This window comes from Schistocerca cancellata, chromosome 10, assembly GCF_023864275.1.
Source record: "Schistocerca cancellata isolate TAMUIC-IGC-003103 chromosome 10, iqSchCanc2.1, whole genome shotgun sequence".
Lineage (NCBI taxonomy): Eukaryota > Metazoa > Arthropoda > Insecta > Orthoptera > Acrididae > Schistocerca > Schistocerca cancellata.
In genome coordinates, this window is record NC_064635.1 from 191,516,817 (window position 1) to 191,542,973 (window position 26,157).

General features: G+C 42.6%; 1 protein-coding gene across 1 annotated transcript in view; it reads left to right on the plus strand.

Moving 5' to 3' along the window:
* The window catches only part of LOC126106241 (uncharacterized), a 245,450-nt gene extending 233,754 nt beyond the window's left edge, over positions 1-11,696 (plus strand). Inside the window, exon 4 of the mRNA XM_049912468.1 lies at positions 11,590-11,696. Coding sequence (XP_049768425.1) covers positions 11,590-11,696 — 107 coding nt within the window. The remainder of the gene's footprint in view (positions 1-11,589) is intronic.
* The last annotated feature ends 14,461 nt before the right edge of the window (positions 11,697-26,157 follow it).

Consider the following 26,157-nt stretch of genomic DNA (forward strand, 5'->3'; position numbering starts at 1 on the left):
CTATCGTCACAATAAACTAAGGGAAATCAGGGCTCACACGGAAAGAAATAGGTGTTCGTTTCTTCCGCGCGCCGTTCGAGATTGTAGTAGTGGAGAATTGGTGTGAAGGTGGTTCGATGAATCCTCTGCCAAGCACTTAAGTGTGATTTGCAGAGTAGCGATGTACACATGGGCGTAATACGGTAAAGTGACACTTATCAGAGGAGAGAGCGTCTCTCCAAGTTTCTGTTCGTAAATCATGCTGTGGCGTAGTTGCACCGGGGACAAGCGTCTCAGAACGCGTAGACAAATCATGCGATCCGTCCAGTCATATTGAATTAGTTCGCGCCTGCAGACAGGCAACCCAGTGAACAAATTTCCAAAGCGGGCTGCCGTCGCCCCTTCCCATGTCGGCGACTTCATTTAACAGCACAACCGTTTTGGCGTTTGCCGTGCCAGAAATGGCGCCTATACTCGGAACCTCTAGTGTGGCTTAAATAGTCTAGGAGAGAAACTCATTCCACTGGTAGGCATCTTTTGATTTTATGCATCAGATGATTAGTAATAGCCTGTGGCTGTAAAAATAAATCGGCTTTGTGTGTAAAATATCTTTTTCTACTACAAGCCACGATTTTATTTTTGCTCATTTTTTACAGTGTGCACTTCTGGAAACGATTCTCAGTTCCAGGTTCGTTTTGTGCCATTTACTCGTGATGTTTTCCACGTGTGACGTGCTGCATCATTATGTTCTGTTTACTGTAATGTATAAAAACGTGCAATCCGTAATTAATGATCGATCTTTATAGAGAGTTAAGGAAGAATAGGGGAAAAAACTACTTCTTACGGTATTATTGTAGTCCACTTACCCAGAAACTCTCACATATTAAACAACATACTGAATGTACTGTGCACAGAGCACATGAAAAACAGCAAACCTAGAAACACAAAAGAAAAATATTTTTATACGAGGGTTATTCGGAAAGTAAGGAACGAACGGTCGCGAAATGGAAAATACAGTCAAAATCTGATGAAGTTTTGCACAGATGCGTTGGGCACTGTGTCTAGTACACCCGTCGACCGCATCATGTCGCTCTTTTCAGTTCTGAGCTCACAGTGAGAACGCAAAGATGGCTGGAAATTAGCGTATCCCGCCGAGTACGAGGGCCTGGCGAAAGATTTCGCCTGAAGCTATGCAATCCACATAACATAACTGTCATGCGTTCTACACAACTCTCGGCCGCACTCTGCAGGGGCAATGAAGATGCTCCTGCAGTGTTTTGATGGGAAGTGTTTGATCACCCACAATACAGCCCGTAATTAGCTACCCCTGAGGTTCATCTCAGCTCAAATGAGTCGCTGGCTATGAAGACAATATTTTGACACAGACAACGAGCTGCAATCCAGAGTAGAAAATTGTGAAAAGCACTGGCGGACGTCTTCTATAACGAGGGAATTGAAAAGTTGGTGCAACGCTACGACAGATGTCTAAGTCTGAGCGGCGACTGTGTAGAGAAATAGCTGGAAGGTGTAGCTAAAAGTTGCAAATAAAACAGTTTTGTTTTTCACTGTGGTTCCCATTTCGCGACCTATAGTTCCTTACCTTCCAAATAGCCCTCGTATGCTAACAATATCAGCCCTCCACAGAGTATGTTATTATAGACTTTCGTACAGGGGCCATGTTTCGTAATTATCTGGATCATTATTTGGCGATGTATATTTACAAAGGTAGTTCTTCCTGCGTAACAACTTTTTCCTATCCAGCAATAGGTCCACTTCTGGAGCATCTAAAGACACCACAGGTTAACTTTCCTGTTTTTCATTTAATATTTAGTCTTTATATTTTTTGTGGTGTGAATATATCTCTAGCAGGCATATTTTATGACCTTAACGTAGTTATTGATTGGCGACTCCATGGAGTGTCCTGTGCACCACGACCAGATAATGGGTATACTTGGAAGGAGAGACAGCATTGGTCGTATTTTTTTTGTTTTGTTTATTAACCGCAAAATCGATTTTCGGTCACTTAGTGACCATCTTCAGTGCTGTAATATATAATTTAAATTGGTAGGCACTGGTGTCAACAAGCTTACAGCGATCACATAAACTGTTTATGTGATCGCTGTAAGCTTGTTGACACCAGTGCCTACCAATTTAAATTATATATTACAGCACTGAAGATGGTCACTAAGTGACCGAAAATCGATTTTGCGGTTAATAAAACAAAAAAATACGACCAATGCTGTCTCTCCTTCCAAAAAAAAAAAAACATAACGTAGTTGTTGGAGTACTTTGACATTTTGCTCTACGTTTGTAAATGGGTGTCCAGCATTGTGTATGTGCGTCGCTGGTGCTGATGTTCTGTGTCTGTGTTGTAGGTACGGGCTTTATACACACTTGTTTTTATCTTTTTCTTGCTTGGTGCAGTTTGTATATGAGCCCTCATTTGCTTTAACTAGTTCTAAGTCAACCATGGGATCAGTGTAATCATTCGCAAGTGCGCTATGTTTCAGTATGGCTATTTCCTGTTGCATGGTTGTTTCAAAGGTATTTTCCTTGCCTTGTGCAGCGCTGACATAAATCCCATTTGTTTACGAATATTCTGGTGACACGAAGTTGGAGAGATTCTGGTGTCATTGTATTTTTCCTTTATGGTGCAATGTATATGATCCTATTGCTAGGCCAACTCGCTGCTTCTAAATTTTTTCATTAAATGTAAAATAGTTGTAACTTAGTGTTAGCTAAAAGAGTTTCTTGAATTCAACAGACTTTTTGTATGCAAGCTTCCTATGTTTCAAATCGTTCTTTTGTATTACTGCTACAGCTTCTTGTGTAGGTTTATTTGAGTAAAAGCTGGTGATGTTCAATGATAAAAACTGAGCATCCCGAAGGAGTTTTGTAGCTTTCAGTTCTTCAGATAGTGCTATTACCACATTTTTTAATTAGGTGGCTTTTTGTCTCTATGTCTGTTCGCTGCAGATTTGGCAGTTGATTTTAAGCCAACCTCCTGATGAGTTAGACAGGTGAGGTTTTAATCATAGCTCCGAACTGATGAAAATTCGATATTAATTCGCTTTCTCGTCTGGTGTGTGCCGGCGTGTAGTTTGTTGTCAGTCGGTTTGTCTGTTCTTTAAGTATTTTTGCAGTTGACTTTAAACTAACTTCTGGATGACCTACAGACCTGAAACTCTAAACATAGCTGATGACTGGAAGTGACTGCAATATCAAGCTGGTATCTTGTCTGGTGTGTGGCGGAGTGTACTTTGTTCCACACTGTCGTTTCCCACTGAGCTAGAGCAAGGGAAACTTTCAACATAACTCAGAACTGGGTGACACCACAGTGCTGATTCGCTTTCCCGTCAGATGCGTGCGAGAGACTGCCGTACACTGTGTACCAGTGCCATTCCCAGCTTTACCGTTACCACAATGGCCAGCCCGTACCGCGTGTGCTTTCTAACTTCAAACCCGAGAAACAGCAAGTGGCCTTTACGTCCCGCCGACCCCTGCTGACCACCATTCCTCTAAATATTTCTTTATGCCTTGTAGTTTCCGCACCGTCGTCTATTGAAATCCCGGAAGTACCTACGAACAACCTTGCATTAAGGACAGGATGAGGGGTCAAAAAATTGCTCAAATTCAGGATTATTTTTCTCCGTACTGGAATGTAATAGACAAATTGGGTTTGCTTCAACGAATAAAGCATACATTGAAGATTGTATTGGCATTTTTATTGAAAAATATTAATATCTTCACAGTGTAATTGAGATTTATCCGAGGCAGCACCACGAGAAGGTGGAGCAAAGGTTGTCGCCGTAACTCCTGTTGTGGTTATGAAATTAACGTATCAGTCTGATCCTTACAGATGTAATTTGAGTCCATCGTAGGGATTTGGAAAAACAATGTTTTGGCGAAATTATAGATACTTGGAAAAAAATGACCATTTTTTGGATCCCTCTTTTTTGGTTGAAAAAAAAATATTAGTTATCGACATGAAAAAATAGGCTACGATGAACTCAAGAGAATTCAGTTTGCTTCACGGAGACCAAAAATCATTAAAATCGGATGAAAATTTTAGCTTGGGTGACGACAACTATGCCGAAAAACATAGTTTTGGGAAAAATTCGTTTAAAGTTTGACAAGTATTTATAATATATAAAAAAAGATAAAGCTTGAAACTTACGGGATATCATCGATGCCTGGTCCATAATACGTATCGCCCCGGTTAGTGGATGGCCGCTTTCTCCTACTTTGACCCGATAAGCCCTCATTTGCGTCTTCAAAGCCCTTTCCGTCACCGAGTGCATATCTTCACAGAATCGGTGCATTTCACCGTCGATTTTGATTTGAACGTTATTTTCCACGCGCATTAATTCGGTGACGCCTACATTGAATAGACATAAGGCCAAATTTGAAGCAATGTTCACAATTTCGCTTCGGCTGAATGCCATTTTTGGAACGTATCTCCAAATGAGACTATTGAAACTTTCGTTCACGTTTTGATTAAAACCACCCAAACAACGCCCCAGCAAATCATATTTAGTCAAATGTTTCAAATGGCTCTGAGCACTATGGCACTTAACATCTGAGTTCATCACTCCCCTAGAACTTGGAACTACTTAAACCTAACTATAATGTTACTTAAAATCCGTCTTGATTGCAATTTTTTTTATATTATTCATATGACCGGTTGCGGTTCATTCAGAACCATCTTCAGATCTGATATTTCAGTTACAGGAGTAACCCGTCCAAATCCAGCAACTTTCACATGCTACGTCACATGTGACGTTCATTCAGAACCATCTTCAGATCTGATATTTCACATGTGACGTAGCATGTGAAAGTTGCTGAATTTGGACGGGTTACTCCTGTAACTGAAATATCAGATCTGAAGATGGTTCTGAATGAACCGAAACCGGTCATATGAATAATTAAAAAAAATTGCAATCAAGACGGATTTTAAGTAACATTATAAAATCACTGATTGCTGTTATCCCATAAGACATTATGCCTGTTTTTGTTAAACCTAACTAACTTAAGGACATCACACACATGCCCAAGGCGGAATTCGAACCTGCGACCGTAGCGGTCGCGCGGTTCCAGACTGATGCGCCTAGAACCGCTCGGCCACAGATCGGCCGGCTCAGATTTATTCACATCGGTATAAATAGGGAGCGTAAGCGCGGAACCCGTTCTCTAACGCCGAGGAGTGCCATGCACGTTCGGCTTCCAATATTCACAGAATCGTTACTTTTTGGTGCTCGCTTGTAATATTTTGGAGAAAATGCTTGAATGTACGAGGGCTGTCCAGAAAGTAAGTTACGATCGGTCGCGAAACGGAAACCACAGTGAAAACCAGAAACATTTTATTTGCAACAGTTAGGTACACCTTCCACCTACTTCTCTACATAGTCGCCGCTCCAACTTCGAGTTTTGTCGTAGTGTTGTGTCAACTTTCCAATATCCTCGTCATAGAAAGTAGCCGCCTGTGCTTTCGGCCAGTTATCTGCACTGGTCTGGAGCTCGTTGTCCGTCGAAAAATTTTGTCTTCAGGGCCAGCGGTTTTTGTGAGCAGAAATGAGACTCAGGGTGAGCCAATTACGGACTGTATAGTGGGTGATCAAACAGTTCGCATGGGAAACGCTGCAGGAGCGTCTTCGTTGCCCCTGCAGTGAGCGGCCGAGAACTGGCTTGAAGAAGGAACTGCTCGACAGTTGTGTTATGTGGGCTGCATGACACAGGCGAAATCTCTAACCAGGCCCTCATGCTTGGCGGGAGACGCTATTCCCTACGCAACTTTAGTGCTCACTGTTCACTCGAAACTGAAAAGAGCGTCGCGACACGATTGACGTTCATACTAGAGACACTGCCCAACACATCTGTGCGAAGCTTTACCGGATTTTACCAGTGGTTTCCATTTCGCGACCGATCGTAACTTACTTTCTGGACAGCCCTCCTGGAAATGGAAAAAAGAACACATTGACACCGGTGTGTCAGACCCACTATACTTGCTCCGGACACTGCGAGAGGGCTGTACAAGCAATGATCACACGCACGGCACAGCGGACACACCAGGAACCGCGGTGTTGGCCTTCGAATGGCGCTAGCTGCGCAGCATTTCTGCACCGCCGCCGTCAGTGTCATACAGTTTGCCGTGGCATACGGAGCTCCATCGCAGTCTTTAACACTGGTAGCATGCCGCGACAGCGTGGACGTGAACCGTATGTGCAGTTGACGGACTTTGAGCGAGGGCGTATAGTGGGCATGCGGGAGGACGGGTGGACGTACCGCCGAATTGCTCAACACGTGGGGCGTGAGGTCTCCACAGTACATCGATGTTGTCGCCAGTGGTCGGCGGAAGGTGCACGTGCCCGTCGACCTGGGACCGGACCGCAGCGACGCACGGATGCACGCCAAGACCGTAGGATCCTACGCAGTGCCGTAGGGGACCGCACCGCCACTTCCCAGCAAATTAGGGACACTGTTGCTCCTGGGGTATCGGCGAGGACCATTCGCAACCGTCTCCATGAAGCTGGGCTACGGTCCCGCACACCGTTAGGCCGTCTTCCGCTCACGCCCCAACATCGTGCAGCCCGCCTCCAGTGGTGTCGCGACAGGCGTGAATGGAGGGACGAATGGAGACGTGTCGTCTTCAGCGATGAGAGTCGCTTCTGCGTTGGTGCCAATGATGGTCGTATGCGTGTTTGGCGCCGTGCAGGTGAGCGCCACAATCAGGACTGCATACGACCGAGGCACACAGGGCCAACACCCGGCATCATGGTGTGGGGAGCGATCTCCTACACTGGCCGTACACCATTGGTGATCGTCGAGGGGACACTGAATAGTGCACGGTACATCCAAACCGTCATCGAACCCATCGTTCTACCATTCCTAGACCGGCAAGGGAACTTGCTGTTCCAACAGGACAATGCACGTCCGCATGTATCTCGTGCCACCCAACGTGCTCTAGAAGGTGTAAGTCAACTACCCCGGCCAGCAATATCTCCGGATCTGTCCCCCATTGAGCATGTTTGGGACTGGATGAAGCGTCGTCTCACGCGGTCTGCACGTCCAGCACGAACGCTGGTCCAACTGAGGCGCCAGGTGGAAATGGCATGGCAAGCCGTTCCGCAGGACTACATCCAGCATCTCTACGATCGTCTCCATGGGAGAATAGCAGCCTGCATTGCTGCGAAAGGTGGATATACACTGTACTAGTGCCGACATTGTGCATGCTCTGTTGCTTGTGTCTATGTGCCTGTGGTTCTCTCAGTGTGATCATGTGATGTATCTGACCCCAGGAATGTGTCAATAAAGTTTCCCCTTCCTGGGACAATGAATTCACGGTGTTCTTATTTCAATTTCCCGGAGTGTACATTCTATTTCCGTAATAAAAAAAATTCGAGTTTTATCGACACTCACCATGTTGTGTCCGCTTAATGATAATGGAATGTAACTATTCCCGATGTAATCCTACGGTGTGTCTGGTCACTCATTGCAGGAGACTGGAGATTTCAGTTGCTCTGAGAAACACAGACACAGACACACACACACACACACACACACACACACACATAGCTCGCGGCGGACGCGTTCCGCAGAGCTCGTGGCCATTTTAAGGAAACATTACGCCTCGAAATCGTGAGATGGTCCTCGGGGCTAGCCTTGATTGCCTTCGGAAGAGCGGCTCCGTAGCGAGCCCGGGGAAAATTGCCGGCGGAACCTCGTTTGGCGAGCTGCTCGCCGTAAGTAATGGTCCGGCGAGATGACCCCGCCCCGTCTCCAGCCATCACGCCGCATCACATCACATCGCATCACGTAGCATCGCATCGCATGACATCATCGCATAGCCCCGGGTACGGCCAAGCCGTCGCTCAGAGATTACTTGGAGTCCGCCAGCCAGCGTCACACAGCACAGTGCCCAGAGCATTTCTAGGCTAATACACACTGACGGAAGAGAAACTGCACCAGCAAGCAATAACGTAGAGCAATCTGTAGGAATCAACATGGATTCAGGAAACAGCGATCGTGTGAGACCCAACTCGCTTTATTTGCTCATGAGACCCAGAAAATATTAGATACAGGCTCCCATGTAGATGCCATTTTCCTTGACTTCCGGAAGGCGTCCGATACAGTTCCGCACTGTCGCCTGATAAACAAAGTAAGAGCCTACGGAATATCAGAGCAGCTGTGTGGCTGGATTGAAGAGTTTTTAGCAAACAGAACACAGCATGTTGTTCTCAATGGAGAGACGTTCACAGACGTTACAGTAACCTCTGGCGTGCCACAGGGGAGTGTCATGGGACCATTGCTTTTCACAATATATATAAATGACCTAGTAGATAGTGTCGGAAGTTCCATGTGGCTTTTCGCGGATGATGTTGTAGTATACAGAGAAGTTGCAGCATTAGAAAATTGTAGCGAAATGCAGGAAGATCTGCAGCGCATAGGCACTTGGTGCAGGGAGTGGCAACTGACCCTTAACATAGACAATTGTAATGTATTGCGAATACACAGAAAGAAGATTCCTTTATTGTATGATTATATGATAGCGGAACAAACACTGGTAGCAGTTACTTCTGTAAAATATCTGGGAGTGTGCGTGCGGAACGATTTGAAGTGGAATGATCATATAAAATTAATTGTTGGTAAGGCGGGTACCAGGTTGAGATTCATTGGGAGAGTCCTTAGAAAATGTAGTCCATCAACAAAGGAGGTGGCTTACAAAACACTCGTTCGACCTATAATTGAGTATTGCTCATCAGTGTGCGATCCGTACCAGGTTGGGTTGACGGAGGAGATAGAGAAGATCCAAAGAAGAGCGGCGCGTTCCGTCACAGGGTTATTTGGTAAGCGTGATAGCGTTACGGAGATGTTTAATAAACTCAATTGGCAGACTCTGCAAGAGAGGCGCTCCGCTGTATAGGTTACGAGAGGGTGCGTTTCTGGATGAGGTATCGAATATATTGCTTCCCCCTACTTATAGCTCCCGAGGAGATCACGAATGTAAAATTAGAGAGATTCGAGCGCGCACGGAGGCTTTCCGGCAGTCGTTCTTCCCGCGAACCATACGCGACTGGAACCGGAAAGGGAGGTAATGACAGTGGCACGTAAAGTGCCCTCCGCCATACACCGTTGGGTGGCTTGCGGAGTATAAATGTAGATGTAGATGTATTTCGGGAATACAGTTGTCTAAGTAACTTCTTTCAGTTATTAATGCTGCGCGATCACAGCCACTGGGCGTTGTGTATTATACCGGGGACCTAGAAACGACGGTGAGGCTTTGTCCCGTCGCAGCCCTCAGTGGTCCACAACCCCACAGCAGGCCACAGCAGTCCACCCACCCCACCGCCACCCCACAATGAAAACCAAGGGTTATTGTGCGGTTCGGTGACCCCCCCCCCTCTCCCCCACCCCTCGTCCGGGAACGTCTCTACCAAATGAGTGCAACCCCAATGTTTGCGTGGTAGAGTAATTATGGTGTATGCGTACGTGGAGACTGCTTTCGCAGCAATCTCCGACATAGTGTAACTGAGGCGGAATAATGGGAACCAGCCCGCATTCGCCGAGGCAGATGGAAAACCGACTTAAGGGGGGTAGGACGCCAAACGAACCGACATGGAGCAGGAGAGGCATCACAGGATATTTTAATTTCCAGTGTCTATACATTTACAAATAAATTCATAGAACTTTGTCAGCATCACCAGGAAGGATTTAGGATTCACACTCATTGCAGTGGAAGTTCGAAAACATAACAAAATAGTTTTTTTACGTGTGAAATTTCATCATTTTTTCACTTACTAATGGCTGCATTTGTTGCTATAGGTACACTTTTCTTCATAAGTTAGAGAGATTCTTCGATGAATTTTGCACAGCATACATACCATACGTACAGCTGTATGAAACTCTAGAATTTATTTAATTTATGAAAAAACGAATGATCTGTTGTATTTCAAACTTCATGTTTAGAAAAAACACAAATTTTGTAGTTAATTACCTCAGTTTTTACCACAGTTTTTAATACATTTGGAAAATTGTAGAGTTTCATACACCTGTAAGTACGGTACGTATGCTGTGCAAAATTCATCGAAGAATCTCTCTAACTTATGAAGAAAAGTGTACCTATAGCAACAAATGCAGCCATTAGTAAGTGAAAAAATGATGAAATTTCACACGTAAAAAAAATTATTTTGTTATGTTTTCGAACTTTCACTGCAATGAGTGTGAATTCTGAATCCTTCCTGGTGATGCTGACAAAGTTTTATGAATTTATTTGTAATGAAACGTCCCCTTAGAAAAATTTATACATGACTGTGCTTAAACTGACACACAATATTTTTAGCGCAACGCAATCTGACTTTCAAAAATCTCTACTAAAGAATGGCCCTGACTAACATTAACCTATACCTTTCACAAATCACTTACCTCACCAAAAATCTTCGTTACTCGAACTACTGCAATACAGCGAGCGCCACTACTGCCAGCTAAATAAAAGATTCAAACTACGGAAGGCACTAACTACTGATAGGCATAGTTAGCAAATGAAAGATTTTAATAGAGAACAAACAATGTATTTACCTTAATATTCATAATTGACATCCAGTCTTACAAATTTCAAAACTCCACCATCTGTCTCCCCACATCCACCACTGCTGGCGGCTCACCTCCAACTGCGCAACGCTGCGCGCTGTTAACATCCAGCTGCCCAACACTACAATGGCAGACAACAATGCAAACTAACCACAGACTGCACACAGCACAGCCAGTGATTTTCATACAGAGCGCTACGTAACGTTGCCAATAAGAAAACATAAACAGGCTACTAACGTAAAGAAAACATAAACAGCCTACTTACAGTCTTTCAGCATCCCTAGAGATGTCGGTCCATCACGATACACTTGATACACTTGAGACTTCAGGTAACCCCAAAGCCACCAATCGCACGGACTGAGGCCTGGGGACCTGGGAGGTCAGGCATGACGAAAGTGGCGGCTGAGCACACGATCATCACCAAACGATGCGCGCAAGAGATCTTTCACGCGTCTAGCAATATGGGGTGGAGCGCCATCCTGCATAAACATCGTACGTTCCAGCATGTCTTTGTCAGCCAGGCTGGGGATCGCTCTGAGCACTATGGGAGCACATCGGAGGTCATCAGTCCCCTAGAACTCAGAACCACTTAAACCTAACTAACCTAAGGACATTACACACATCCATGCCCGAGGCAGGATTCGAACCTGCGACCGTATCGGTCACGCGGTTCCGGACTGAAGCGCCTAGAACCCCGCTCGGTCACGACGGCCGGCTGGCTGGGGATGATGCGATTCTGTAACATATCGGCGTACCTCTCACGCGTCACGGTAGCAGTTTTGCTGTCCAGCGCCATCTGTCAGACATTTTGTGAACTTTGTTTTTTTTTGTTCTAATAAAACCCCATGTCATTCCAAGCATGTGTGTCAATTTTTACCTCTCTATCTACATTATTATGTGGTTTATTAAGTTTTCAAATTTATACTGACTTTTTCATCACCCAGTATCTTGGAAAAAATATTTGCACCACCGGCCCTAGTGTGTACATATGCACCTGATCGAACTGTGCTGTCGTTTTGTTCACAGGCATGACTGCCGAGGACGAGTGGTACAACAAGAGCCTGTCCGCGCTGCGCATGAACTCGACGCACCACCCCAACCTGGCGGCGCCGATGCTGCAGTACCAGACGTAATGACGGCAGGCCATCTCGCCCCTCCACCACCTCCAAGCCGACGCCGACGCCGACGCCGACCAGCAGCTCCACCAGCACCCCGCCACCCTACCCCAGCACCAGTACGCCGGCAGTGGGGGCGGAGGCCGTCTCTTCTGAGGCAGACGCCACCGCTCTTCTCCCGAGGGGCCACCACTGGTGGTTGGACTCCGCTTCAGAAGCTCGTGCTTCGAGGTGGTGCTTCGACCACTGCGCCCCGGTAGGTCCGTAGGGGTGACCGACGGTGGCGGAGGTCCTCTCTTTTGGGCCCGGTGTCGGGACCGCGCCAGCCGGCACTTTGGACGAGTCCAGGGGCGACTGTTCTGCTGCTGGGGACCTCACCTGTTGGGGCTCCAACGGCGACGGCCTCGCAGAAGTTGATAACTGCCACCGACCTCCCCAGTCCAGCATCAGCTGCGGCCAGTGTGTGGTGTTGGGGTTCGACGCACGTCTCCTCTCCCTACCGGACTTTCTCTGACAGCAAAGTGACCCTGCCGAGATACACTTTTCAGAAGCCCGTTCCATGTCGCACTGAATGGAGCTCAAAGAAAGGAACTGGTCGGTCTCTGACTGTGCATCACTATGCTGGATCGCACCCTCTTTCCACAGGCACACTGGGCAGCCTCATATATGATGTGTGGAAATATGAAACACCCCACTGTGGGCGAAACTGTGAACCTACACTGTTTTAGCAGAGAGGAACCTGAATAATAGTAATAATCAACTTTGTGACCGCCTCTTCTTACCACTACAGTTACTTTCACATAGTGACATTGCCATAGAACTAGTGCAGTGCAAGTGGGGTATTACAAAAGCTATTTATGTGTTCCACACTAAAACTTCATTACAGGTAAAGATTCCTCTACTAGCTTCTTCCATACGGAATATTATATCAACCATATTTCCCTTCTAGGCATCCCACATTCCCCGAAACGTTAAGCAATTCTTTCGTCAAACTGATCTTCTTTTCTATTTTTCTGTCTCGCATGTTACAGACAATCCTACAGTGAAATGTTTTCGTGTTTAGTAAATACACCTCACACCTTTAGCAGTGAAGGAGACTTCTGCAGGTTTTGAAAAGAGACAAATCTAGTGCGTTTTACTATGTATCTTCCGAGATTACAGTTTTAATGGATTAACGCTCAACTAGATAGTTCAGCTTGCTGTTACTTGCAAAACGTATTGGCATACACCGAAGAGTACAGAATAACTCGAACACTGAAGAGAGTAAATTCGTCTTCCTTTACTGTTTAGCGTCTCTCTTTAGAACTAACAATAAAACCAGGTGAATTCACGTTTAGAGTCACATTTCCTTGGCCTTTACATTATTGAAAATAGTCGTACGGATTTCAAAATTTTTGCAAACTCTAACACAGCCGTCCGCAGATATACCCCACGCTTGCTTCTGCCATTCCATTCAAATTCAAACAGATGACACATCTCACATTAATTTGTTAAATGTAATCTCTGGAAGGAAACGACTAAAAAAATTATTTGAGAAATCAAGTGGATTGATTTCCCTTACGAGGCCATAAGCACCATTTCAATCTCGCATTTTTTTTTATTTTTTCTGTCACACACGTAGGACTAACTCCTAAATCCAGGAGTACGTTTCATACCTTTACAGCATGGATAAGATTTATGGACATTTCGAAATTATTTTATGTATTATTGCCACTAATACTTTTCGCAGTTTCGGAGATATTTTCTACTTATTCCTTAGCTTCCTTACTTCATTTGAAATATCAGCTATTTCATATTAGCTTAAAACCAGGAAGGAGAAAACATTTTGTATGTAATCTTGGAAACTATACCAAAATACTGCTATTTCGAATATTCTGCTCCGACTGTATTCATGAGATGTAGGGACTGTTGAACCCATGTTAAATATGTAGTTATTCCCGATATGCCAGCCCTCTCTCTGGAAATGTTATGACCGTTAAATATTTTAAACTAGCATTTTCCGTAATATTTGATCGTGAGACAACGCCACTGAAATTTACATCTTATTGCTGAAAGTTATAATTTATTTCTTCCTAAGCAATTGCAATTCTTGTAGAGACAGAATACAGGAGTTCTGCTCGTAGCGTACACACCAGCCCACCACCAACAATGAAAATAGTGGAAGTTTAAATTTTCGCCTGACGATAAGAGTAAAACCTTCGAACTGCACCGTGACAGAAGCAAAATTTATTACCTTCACAATCAAATTCCGTTTCATTTGAGTCACGTATTATATTAGTGTCGTAAAATAAATTATCCTGTTAACTACGATATAGTCAGAGTCCTGCTGCTAAAAATACAGGAAATCACCGCACTCCTTTCAAGTTATTTTTACCTCCGGGATTGTCAACTACTTAAAAAAAAGAAACGATTCTCTCTGTCAGAAAAATAATTCAATATATTGTCTCGCGCGACAAATTTTATGCCCTTCAAGCATTTACCTGTCAGATTATAACGAAATTAAGTGAAAACTGACAGCTGCGTTGGGACGCAGTGTACCAAATACCTTAACTCGCAGTCGACGTGAAATTTCAAAACTGTCGCATCAAGCACTCTGACAGCTATATGGCTTGCGTTGAAAAGTCGGAGCGAAGGGTGGCGTAAATAGGTTACTTTTTTGACACATCGGAAATTTTAAACTTTAATTTTATTTGTGTTCTTCGTAATGCAATTTTTGCAACGATTACAAACATTTTTCGCATGATAAAAAAAGGATGTGGTTTCAAAATGCAAAGCTCAGAGAAGACGGCTCCATGTGTTACACACCATTTATGTGTAGACATAGACTAGGAATGTCTAGGGAGTGAGTCCACATAATAGAATTTTTGTCACTATTATGCATTGCCTCCAAATGTTATTGTGACTGTAGTCGATGTAGGAGATGCCCGTAAGATTTTATGTTGCTATATAGTTAGCAAGGTCAGGGTTTGTTCTAAAGTGCCATAGATTTTATACACGCGTTTCATGGACCCCTTAAGAATTTCATTCGATATCCATAATGACCTCGGTTTAACTGTTTAAGGAGAAACGCTAGAACATTTCGCTTGTTTACATGACAACTGTTATAATTCAGTTGTCGCAATATTTATTTATTTTTATACCGAAAATTAAGTGATAGCCGCCGATATTTTTAGGTTTGTACTGCAGATGGTCGCATTGTCAGTTCCATATTTTAGTAAATTATGGTGCAGTGGCATTCCGAAACGGGCTCCTAACCCACAATGAAATATTTTTAGGAATTAAGTTTTTCCTATTTTCCTTCCTGGTGCCATAAGCTTAAACTTCGTTCATTTTCCGCAAGTTAAATTATTTATCGTACGTATTCATTCTGCATGATATAACAACTAGTAGAGGAAAGTGTTGTACGCTGGAACATTTTATAGAAGTCTAACCTATTTTCTTATTCTCCTTTTTAAACTTCATGAGCACTCTAATCGTTTCCTGAAATTAGAAAAACTGCTCTATGGCCATGTTCCCAGGTACAAACTTTCTATTCAAACTTAAAAGTGTTGCAGGAGAGAAACGCTTTTCAGTGCTTTATTTAATAGTCTGTGTGTTATATAATTACTCTACTACAGACCAACAATTAGTAAGTAAAATGAAATCAAGGAGTATTAGCAAAAAACCAGTTACAAATTAAAAACATTCTGAAATAGAAGCTATTAACAGCTAAGTGGCGGGCTAATAAACTTCAGAAACCCTAGTGAAGGAACTGTTTTTCATTCCCGTTAGTAATAAACAGATCCGTTTGGGAACACACTCTTAGATACTCACTAGATGACACTGGAATTGTCTTGATCGCATCTAACAACGGAAGCAAATTTGTGAGATACTCTGGTTTGTTTTCAGGATTTCCACCAAAGTTCTCACAACTGTCAAATACATACTCACGAAATACTTTAGTCGTATCTCGTTTGTTCAGCTGAAAACGAAGTGCAAGTTACTCGACGACTTTTTCCCCAAAAGTATTGTCTTTAATGTCTCTGGGTCAAGTTCTTGTGTCAAATACACAACTCTACGAGACGAACTGGCCACAGCCATCCCCAGTTGCCCGACACTGCCTATGTTCGTACCATATCTCAAAACATGCGGTTCTGTTTTCTTTTTCCGTCAGTGGTACCGCTCACAAGCACTGTGTAGACCCATATGCCAAAATATCATCATTAAAAATTGTTTAATGCCGAAACTGCAATTGTAAAATAAAATTCTAGCGGCTGAAAGCAATATGACACTGTTAAAAAAGTTACGTAACTAGTTTTTAAAAAACACAGAATTTTACTTTTACGACGACAGAAGAGCGCCGGAAACTGATTATGGCGGTCTCTAGTGCGCCTTCCTTTACGTGATTCTGAATTCAGTCACTAGCTTGAAACACCCGATAAGGAAACATCAAGTGTTCGTAGATACACTATCATCTGGGTACAACACTCTCCCCTACAATTGGTTTCTTTCCTGATCACTGAAAATAAGTGCAATGGTTTGAACATCTGCATAATCAAGAGTGTGTTGCATAAATCTTATCTGTAGATGCAAACTGCTCGAACTGTGGATATGGATCGAGTGGCAGCAAACTTCGACACTGAAAATTTGTTTAGCACTTGTCTCGTACCTACAACGCAATACACATAAATTTGGCATACAATATTAGCTCTTTATTACATTGCGTCTCCATATTTATCAACACATAAGCTGGCTCTCACTAGCATGACAGTTATAATTAACCTTTGTTGTACCAACATGAGAAAAGAAACTTTTCCTTCCTTGGAGAATATCCATTTGTATCTGCAGCAGCAAAAATTATTCTCCTTTGCTGTTACTGATAAGTATGCAAAAACAGGGCATGTAAGTGTCGTATTAAACTTTATGGTGACCACGGTTTTCTTCATTCTTCAGTGCTCGCAGTTCTCACAAAAACTCGAAAAAACGCCTTTGAAGATTAAAAGACTTTCGAGCAGTGTGAAGCATCATACGTTTCGAGTTTATTTACATAACCACCGGTGCCTGAAAAAAAGATGTGTCCGTTTTGTCTTTTATTCATACAGTTACTGCTTCGAATGTCGCTAGTAGGAACTTTTTTTTTTTTAGTTTGACTGAAGTTCTGTATTTAACATCAAGTGCAAACATTCAGTAACAAATACTGAATCGTATGTTTTAATAAAAATTACATCTTTTTATTTTTAATAAGTAATTGCGTGAAAATGCGACTGTTCACAAGAAATTAAAATTTGTTACAAAAATGGTTGGACGTCAAGTGAAAAATAAAATTCTTCTTCATTTCTAGACCCCCAAAAATTGGTGTATTTCCCACGTCTATATCAAATTCTAAATTATTTTCTTGCGACCAGTAATTAAAAATAAATATAATCATCTGATCTAAGCTACCTTTTTTTTTCGAGTTTTTCTGAGTACTGTGTCTTACTGCTTTAGGAAACTGATGTTCAGGCGCTGAGCACTGAATATTCTAAGAATGAAGAAAGTCTATCAGTGCAAAAGAATGAAGAAAATCGAAGAGCGTCAATACTTCAGGACCGCGTGTTAGCAGACAATTTAAACGAAACAAACAGCGTTATTGTAAAGTCAGCCATCGGAGTCTGATCTAGGCCAAATACGTAGTACGTACGCTACGCTCACTCCATAGATATTCCTATACTATAAACATAGCAGAGAATGACAAATGCAGTATGGGAATAAGCAGTAGGAACAGGAAAATCCCTTTGAATCGTATTGTTTGATACATTCATCGCTTATTTAATCTCATTTATTAAATGAGACGGGATTCGCAAGTAAAAAATAGTAATGAATAAGAATATGGCCAGAGAAAGGCATTAACTCAGAATCTTTTTACGGAAACGTACGCTAATAGTCAGCTCGTCAGACTAAGTGTAAGAACAATATTCCATTTGTACGTGGACAAGAACAATTATTTGTGAAATTGTATAGCATGAAGTCTCCACTGCACCTGAACAACTTTTTCCGAAAAAAATGCTGTGTTTGATCGTATATCAGTCTCACTCAACTCCCACAGTTGTACTTTTAAAAATGTCCTAGCACCAACTTCTTGCACACCCTGTACTTGCACTGCTTTCGAATCTTAACATCGTCTGTAATGACAGGTTGGAACGTGCTAAGCATCTGTAGCAAAAAAAGCAATTACGTCCTCGTTAATTGTCCCATACACATATTAGGTCACCAAAATTAGGTAATACCTTCATTTATATGTTTATTATACTAACATAATTCCTCAGTTACTGCAAGATATGGAAGGTGTAATAAGCCCATTGATGTATATTGCTAAGAAACTCTTTTATTAGGGTGGAACAAATGTGAAAAATATGGAACACCGATCGTGGACAATTTTGTGTGTTGGGCTAGATGGAAATTCTGTGATTTGTTCCGTGAGATGGAAGATTATCGGTTCGCAGTGACATTACTGACATCAAATATATAGAAACATATACAACAATCATCCTGTGCTTTGCTATCGACTCTCGATCCCCAACTTGCGAATATCGATTCTAATACAGAGGATCAGACAAGACAGTGAGGCATGGGAACACTCGTAAGCGAAACTATGTAGTTTCCCAGTACCTAAAAGTGTGGAAACTGCACGGAAAACGCTTTTCGTACTACAAGTCTTGTTGTGTTGTTACTACACTGATACAGACGATATATACTACAGACTGGGACTGTTACTGACTGTGCAAGAGATGCTTCGCCATGTGCCGGGTGGCGAAAGCAAGAGGAGTTCTCCTCCCAAAATTCCTATGGTTACTGGTCTCCTGAACGTAGGACTAACACAAAGGAAGAAGAACAACAAATATAAACAATAAACTACTTCTAAGATGTTAATATTTTCATTCTAATGCTTAAAAGTCCTATAATACGTAATTAAGCGTTTCGTCCCTAGAGTAAGGAATATTTGTTGACTTAGTGTTCGTGAGAACGTAATGTTGAGTGTCCATTTTCTGTCCCATATCTTAAATGTTCGTGTAAATGGAGCCACTGTAATATAAGTGCCACAGTGTTTGCAACGTTTAGTTCGTTTTATGTGACAGAAGGACTTGGAACTTGCTGTTTTATTTCGTACGCTGTAAAACATATTACTGTTAAGAATCACCTGTCTGGTGATGACGACATCTACCTTGCTGTACTTCACGCATGTTCTTGTCTAGCTGTTCTCTTTTATTTGTGTCCAATATGTAAGTTCATCCATCACTACTCCTCACTGCCCAGACACTTCACTATTAACTTACAACATATTTCAGCTGCCTAGCGAACTTTTCAGTGGAGCAATGCATTGTCCTTTAAGCATTCGTGTTAGCATACGGAGTGCGCTTAATTTAATGTACATTGTACCTAAATCAGGTTGATCTGATGGCAATACATTCTTGTGCATTCTTTTCCGTGTACGTGAGAGACACCAAGCCTTTTTATCCCGTCTACAGATTTGTCAGAGCAAACAGTTTTCAGTAGAGTTCTAAATAACATACAGCATATTTCTCAACAGGTTAGTAGCATACGGCAGGCATTAAGTAAACAGTGTTAACTGGACAAAACATACTTACTTTAACTACCAAAAAAAGCTCGTACTTCTATGCGTCTATTACCGACAATTAATGTATGTCATGTATTGTATATAATATATATTTAAGCTAATTAAATGGAAGGAAAAAACTTTTATTGTGTAATATTTGTAGTAGTTTTCTGTTATGGAGTAATAAAAGAAGTCAGAAAGCAAACAGATACCCATGATAGTTATTCTGTCTTATCTCACAAATTGTCTATGCTTTTCCCCAAGCTACAGACCATTTAGTGCCCAAAAAAGGCTTTCCCCGTCACTGAAGAACATATGTCGAAGTTATTCGTCTTCAAAAGGTAAGTGCAAAGTTTCTAAGTCACTAAAAAAGACCAGGAGTGTCTTCTTCCACATTAGCTCGTCATAAGAATTCCTTTACATGCAGAACCCCGTATATAATTGTGAAGAGAAAATGTTCATCAGAAACTCGTGTTACGTTGGGTGTCTGATAAGAATGCGTATAACGGGCGATACTGATACCAGTACTAGTTTTGAACCCTACTAAACAACAATAAATGTTCGTAATTCATGGAAAGATCTGACACTCGTCAGATTCTTTCGTTGTATCAGTCTTAGTAATATAAAAATTCCTTTTATTTTCTCATCTGGAGGAGAAGTCCTGATGGAATACCTGGACATAAAATGCATGTAGAAGCATTTGGTAAATGATCCACACCCTATTATTATCCACCTACAACGAATGACACTTACATTACGTCAGTGGCGATTCACAGATCCGACGGCAAGTATTCTTCGATATGTGGAGGAAGACAAAATTATACGTTTCATTTCAGAACAACAGAATAACCCAATGTTATTAAATATATGAATTATATTACATAAAATTACTATGTCAAACATATATTGTAATAATTACTGTGAAGATATTAGTGAAATAGGATTTTCCCAACAGAAAGAGCTTACATTCAATCCTAAACTCCAAAGTATTTCTCACAAGATTCTATTATCTAGCAGGATGTTGATTACAACTTTTTTTTTTGTCATCAGTCTACTGACTGGTTTGACGCGGCCCACCACGAATTCCTTTCCTGTGCTAACCTCTTCATCTCAGAGTAGCACTTGCAACCTACGTCCTCAATTATTTGCTTGACGTATTCCAATCTCTGTCTTCCTCTACAGTTTTTGCCCTCCACAGCTCCCTCTAGTACCATGGAAGTCATACCCTCATGTCTTAGCAGATGTCCTATCATCCTGCCCCTTCTCCTTATCAGTGTTTTCCACATATTCCTTTCCTCTCCGATTCTGCGTAGAACCTCCTCATTCCTTACCTTATCAGTCCACCTAATTTTCAACATTCCTCTATAGCACCACATCTCAAATGCTTCGATTCTCTTCTGTTCCGGTTTTCCCACAGTCCATGTTTTACTACCATACAATGCTGTACTCCAGACGTACATCCTCAGAAATTTCTTCCTCAAATTAAGGCCGGTATTTGATATTAGTAGACTTCTCTTGGCCAGAAATGCCTTTTTTGCCATAGCGCGTCTGCTTTTGATGTCCTCCTTGCTCCGTCCGTCATTGGTTATTTTACTGCCTAGGTAGCAGAATTCCTTAACTTCATTGACTTCGTGACCATCAATCCCGATGTTAAGTTTCTCGCTGTTCTCATTTCTACTACTTCTCATTACCTTCGTCTTTCTCCGATTTACTCTCAAACCATACTGTCTACTCATTAGACTGTTCATTCCGTTCAGCAGATCATTTAATTCTTCTTCACTTTCACTCAGGATAGCAATGTCATCAGCGAATCGTATCATTGATATCCTTTCACCTTGTATTTTAATTCCACTCCTGAACCTTTCTTTTATTTTCATCATTGCTTCCTCGATGTACAGATTGAAGAGTAGGGGCGAAAGGCTACAGCCTTGTCTTACACCCTTCTTAATACGAGCACTTCGTTCTTGATCGTCCACTCTTATTATTCCCTCTTGGTTGTTGTACATATTGTATATGACCCGTCTCTCCCTGTAGCTTACCCCTACTTTTTTCAGAATCTCGAACAGCTTGCACCATTTTATATTGTCGAACGCTTTTTCCAGGTCGACAAATCCTATGAAAGTGTCTTGATTTTTCTTTAGCCTTGCTTCCATTATTAGCCGTAACGTCAGAATTGCCTCTCTCGTCCCTTTACTTTTCCTAAAGCCAAACTGATCGTCACCTAGCGCATTCTCAATTTTCTTTTCCATTCTTCTGTATATTATTCTTGTATCTAACTACCTTCTGCATTAATATTACGTCCACGAATCTTTAAAAACTTTTCTTTGCCCTTTTATCGTTCTTGGCACTGTATTTTGAAGCAAAAAGAAATGCTAACACCGTCGAAGTACACTAATGAGTATAAAAACAGCGAAAAATTATAGGAACATCAATATTTTTGAAGAAATTTGCGCAGGTCGTTGGGTCTCTGCAGAATCTAATTGTACTACACTCCTGTATCCAGAAAATGTCTTTCTCTCTCTCTCTCTCTCTCTCTCTCTCTCTTTCTCTTTCTCTCTCACACACACACACATACACACACACACACACACACACACACACACACACACACACACACAAATACACACATACACAAACACGCGCGCGCGCGCACACACACACACACACACACACACACACACACACTCATAAAAATCTTAATTTTTCATTACACACATCAGAGGAATCTTGCATATTGGCAATTTACTGCGACGTCCTACAACAACATCGAAACTGCAACATCTCAACAAGCCCCGATTTCAGTGTGAGGTAGATAACTGACATACTAATACAGCATCATTCAGCCCCTTCTTATACATAATAATTTTGGTTACATAACAGTACAAAGACGCCACTGAATAGATTTTGTTGGTTTATCGGGTCCTAAGTAATAGTAATTGCACTGCTGATTGTGGAGGAGTGAGCAGAAAGGTGGAACGAGTATAAATGATGAAACGCAAGGAGGAAGTTACTATCCATCGAGGTGCCACAAGAAAACTTAGTCGCTTTTGGAAGATATGGGAAATCAGTCAGAGTTTCACAGAACTGTGGAATGGTTATGGTCAAACAAGCTAGATACGCAAGATAACATTCTTCGGGATTTATAAAGTCATTGGGAATAGTAGCAACCAAACTACAGTGGTGCCATGGATAGATACACTATGTGATCAAAAGTATCCGGACACCTACCTGAAAATGACTTACAAGTTCGTGGCGCCCTCCATCGGTAATGCTGGAATTCAATATGGTGTTGGCTCACCTTTAGCTTTCAATCAGGTGCTGGAAGGTTTCCTGGGGAATGGCAGTCCATACTTCAAGGAGTGCTGCACTGAGGAGAGGTATCGATGTCGGTCGGTGAGATCTGGCACGAAGTCGGCGTTCCAAAACATCCCAAAGGTGTTCTGTGGGGTTTAGGTCAGGACTCTGCGCAAGCCAGTCCATTACAGGGATGTTATTGTCGTGTAGCCACTCCGCCACAGGCCGTGCGCTATGAACAGCTGCTCGATCGTGTTGAAAGACGCAGTCGCCATCACCGAATTGCTCTTCATCAGTGGGAAGCAAGGAGGTGGTTAAAACATCAATGTAGGACTGTGCTGTGGTAGTGCCACACAAAACAAGAAGGGGTGCAAGCCCCCTCCATGAAAAACACGACCACACCACACCATAACATCACCGCCTCCGAATTTTGCTGTTGGCACTACACACGCTGACAGATGACGTTCACCGGGCATTCACCAGACCCACACCCTTCCATTGTGTACCGTGATTCTTCACTCCACACAACGTTTTTCCACTGTTCAATCGTCCAATGTTTACGCTCCTTACACCAAGTGAGGCGTCGTTTGGCATTTACCAGCGTGATGTATGACTATTAGCAGCCTGTCGACCATGAAATCCAAGTTTTGTCACCTCCCGCCTAACTGTCATACTACTTGCAGTGGATCCTGATGCAGTTTTGAATTCCTGTGCGATGGTCTGGATAGATGTCTGCCTACTAAACATTACAACCCTCGTTAACTGTCGGCGGTCTCTGTCAGTCAACAGAGGAGGTCGGCCTGTACGCTTTTGTGCTGTACGTGTCCTTCATGTTTCCATTTCACTATCACATCGGAAAAAGTGGACCTAGGGATGTTTAGGAGTGTGAAAATCTTGCGTACAGACATATGAGACATGTGATACCTGACCACCTTCGAAGTCCGTGAGTGCCGCAGAGCGCCTCACTCTGCTCTGTCACGATGACTAATGACTACTGAGGTCGCCGATATGGAGTATCTGGCAGCAGGTGGCAGCACAATGTACATAATATGAAAAACATATGTTTTTGGGGGGGGTGTTCGGATACTTGTGATCGCGTAATGTACCTCTGCGCGAAGTCAGGACAGCTGTTTGGAACCTGTGAAATGTCTTCGAGGCAAGTAAAACAAGATTAAAGTTCAATCTTTTTTCACAGTGCTAACTAGTCGTCTTTCATATGCAGCAGCCACAGCTACACGTTGGATTCTAGCTTATTTAGAGTCAGCTCTGCATCTGTAGTGACCTCGGCACCACATCAGGTTACCGGCGAGAAGAAGTAGCCATTGCCCAGCGTGAAGCGGTCTCGTGCTGGCTACTGGAGGGTCCTCAGTCCCACTCCAGCGGTGTGGTGGTGGTGGTGGTGGTGGTGGTGGTGGTGGTGCTAATATTCCTATGCGACCAAACTGCTGAGGTCATCGGTCCCTAGGATTACACACTTCTTAATCTAACTTAAACTAACTTACAATAAGGACAACACACACACACCTATGCCCGAAGGAAGTCTCAAGCCCCCAACGCGCCTATCCCGAGTGGCATCAGCGGTGTACCTACTGTCGATAGCTGTGTGATCAGTTGGTTTCATCCGTACCAGCTGGGTAGGTTTCAGCACCTGGAAGCTCCAAGAGGCCCTGTTCCAGGATTCTACATTGACGTTCATGGCTGGCAGCACTCTGCGATATGCTGTTGTCAGAAGACAGTTTCTCCAAATAGGAAATTAGTGTATTATCAGCAACAGGGAGTTAATCAGGTGAAGCCCATCAATTCGAGTATATCTTCAGCTAGTTCATAGACTGTGCTGCAGCATCTACAACATACAGCAGATTCACTACAGTATCGTAATCTGGGAATCAGGTGCTATTACTGTGAATGACACTGATCCCAGTGATCAACTCATGATGAGAGCTGGAACTCTGGTGTGTTTAAAAGGAGATAGCACGAGGTTGTGACGCATGGCTCAGTTTGTAATGACTGCATGTGTCCTCCTCATTCCGCTACATCACTAAGTAAGGTGTTAACTACTGTGTAAATTACCTGCTAGGTAATCTTGCGTAAGAGAAAGTGTTTCTTGCTGCATGTATTACGAGCTAACGAATATGCTTGTCTCACTTCCTTTGGTTTCCTGTCACAGTCTTCTTTCTGTTGAATGTGTATTCTGACTCACCAGATGGTGTTGTAATGTGTCGAGGGTCTGATCCACTTCCAACTTACCGACTCGCTTCCTGTTCTCCACTTCTGTCTCCGGCATGATTTTACTTCTGGCAGTGCTAATGAGTTTTAATAAAAATATCTAGTTTCCTACCAATTACTATTGTGTACCATAAGAAAACTGTTATTCATTTTACCATATGATGTGCATGAGAATGGAGACATACAGTGAGACAGCACTTTCAGAAGAACATCATCCGCCCATTTCCAAAAGATCTGAGTAAAAGCAGTACTTCCTATTTTTTTATTATTATTTTACAAATAAGTAAATGCGACACACATAAAATAACAGATACAAGATTCGTGAATTATTTGTCACTTTCCAATATAATCACCAGCTTCATCTACAGCTTTTCCCCATCTTGAAAGTGATGCTTCTGGTGTGCTTCTCTGAGTGTGCCAAACGGAAGTACATCCCACGTAACTTTTGATGGGCGAAATCACTTTCAATTTCTTGAGGTTGTGTGAAGTCACTGCAGTTGCTGGCCAGCCATGCTGCATCAGCCATCTCTGTTTGTTCTTCAGCTTCTCTGCAGTGATGAATCCGTCTTCGAAGGGTGTTGAGGTCCATTCTAGCATCTCCATACACCTTCTGCAGCTTTTCACGAAGGCGGCTGGGCGATTCACTTTCTGCGAAAATGAATTTAGTGACAGAATGCTGTCTTATGAGTACTTCAACGTCTGCCATTTTGTAAATTTATAGAGCGATGTCATCTGTTACTGGGTTAAGCTACAGAGAAGGGTTAGTGGAAGTGCGCCAAATTCATCATTACTGTATTACCAACTTAATGAAGGAGAAAAATAATAAGAGGCGTTTCTTTCTCACTGGCCCTCATAGCTATGGCATGTAAATGCGAGAACTATCACATAATCAGCTCGACAGATCATGCGTCTCAGTTGCTGACCAGAATAATATACGAGAACGTGTTTTTTAAATAAGATCCGTTTGAACATAAGTACACAACGAAAGGTTATTTTAGAAAAAGTAAATTTATTTTCAGAAAGTACATACTTCACTCTATTTTTCGACATATTTGCCAAGTTTGTTCAAACACTTATCATACCTCTCAACCAATTCATAAAAACTTTCCACCTGCTACGATAACCAAGAGTTCACTGCCGTTTTCACGTCGTTGTCATCATTGTAACGGTTGCCACTGAGGTGTTGTTTGAAGTGGAGGAACAGATGCTAATCGATCGGTGCAAGATCAAGACTGTAGGGTGTGTGGTCTAAAACATCCCAGCCAAAACTGTCCGATAAATCGCAGGTCTGACCCGCAGTGTGAGGTCTTGCATTGTCATGGAGAAGGACAATTCCGTTTGTCAGCATGCCGCGTCTTTTGTTTTTAATCGCTCTGCGTATCTTTC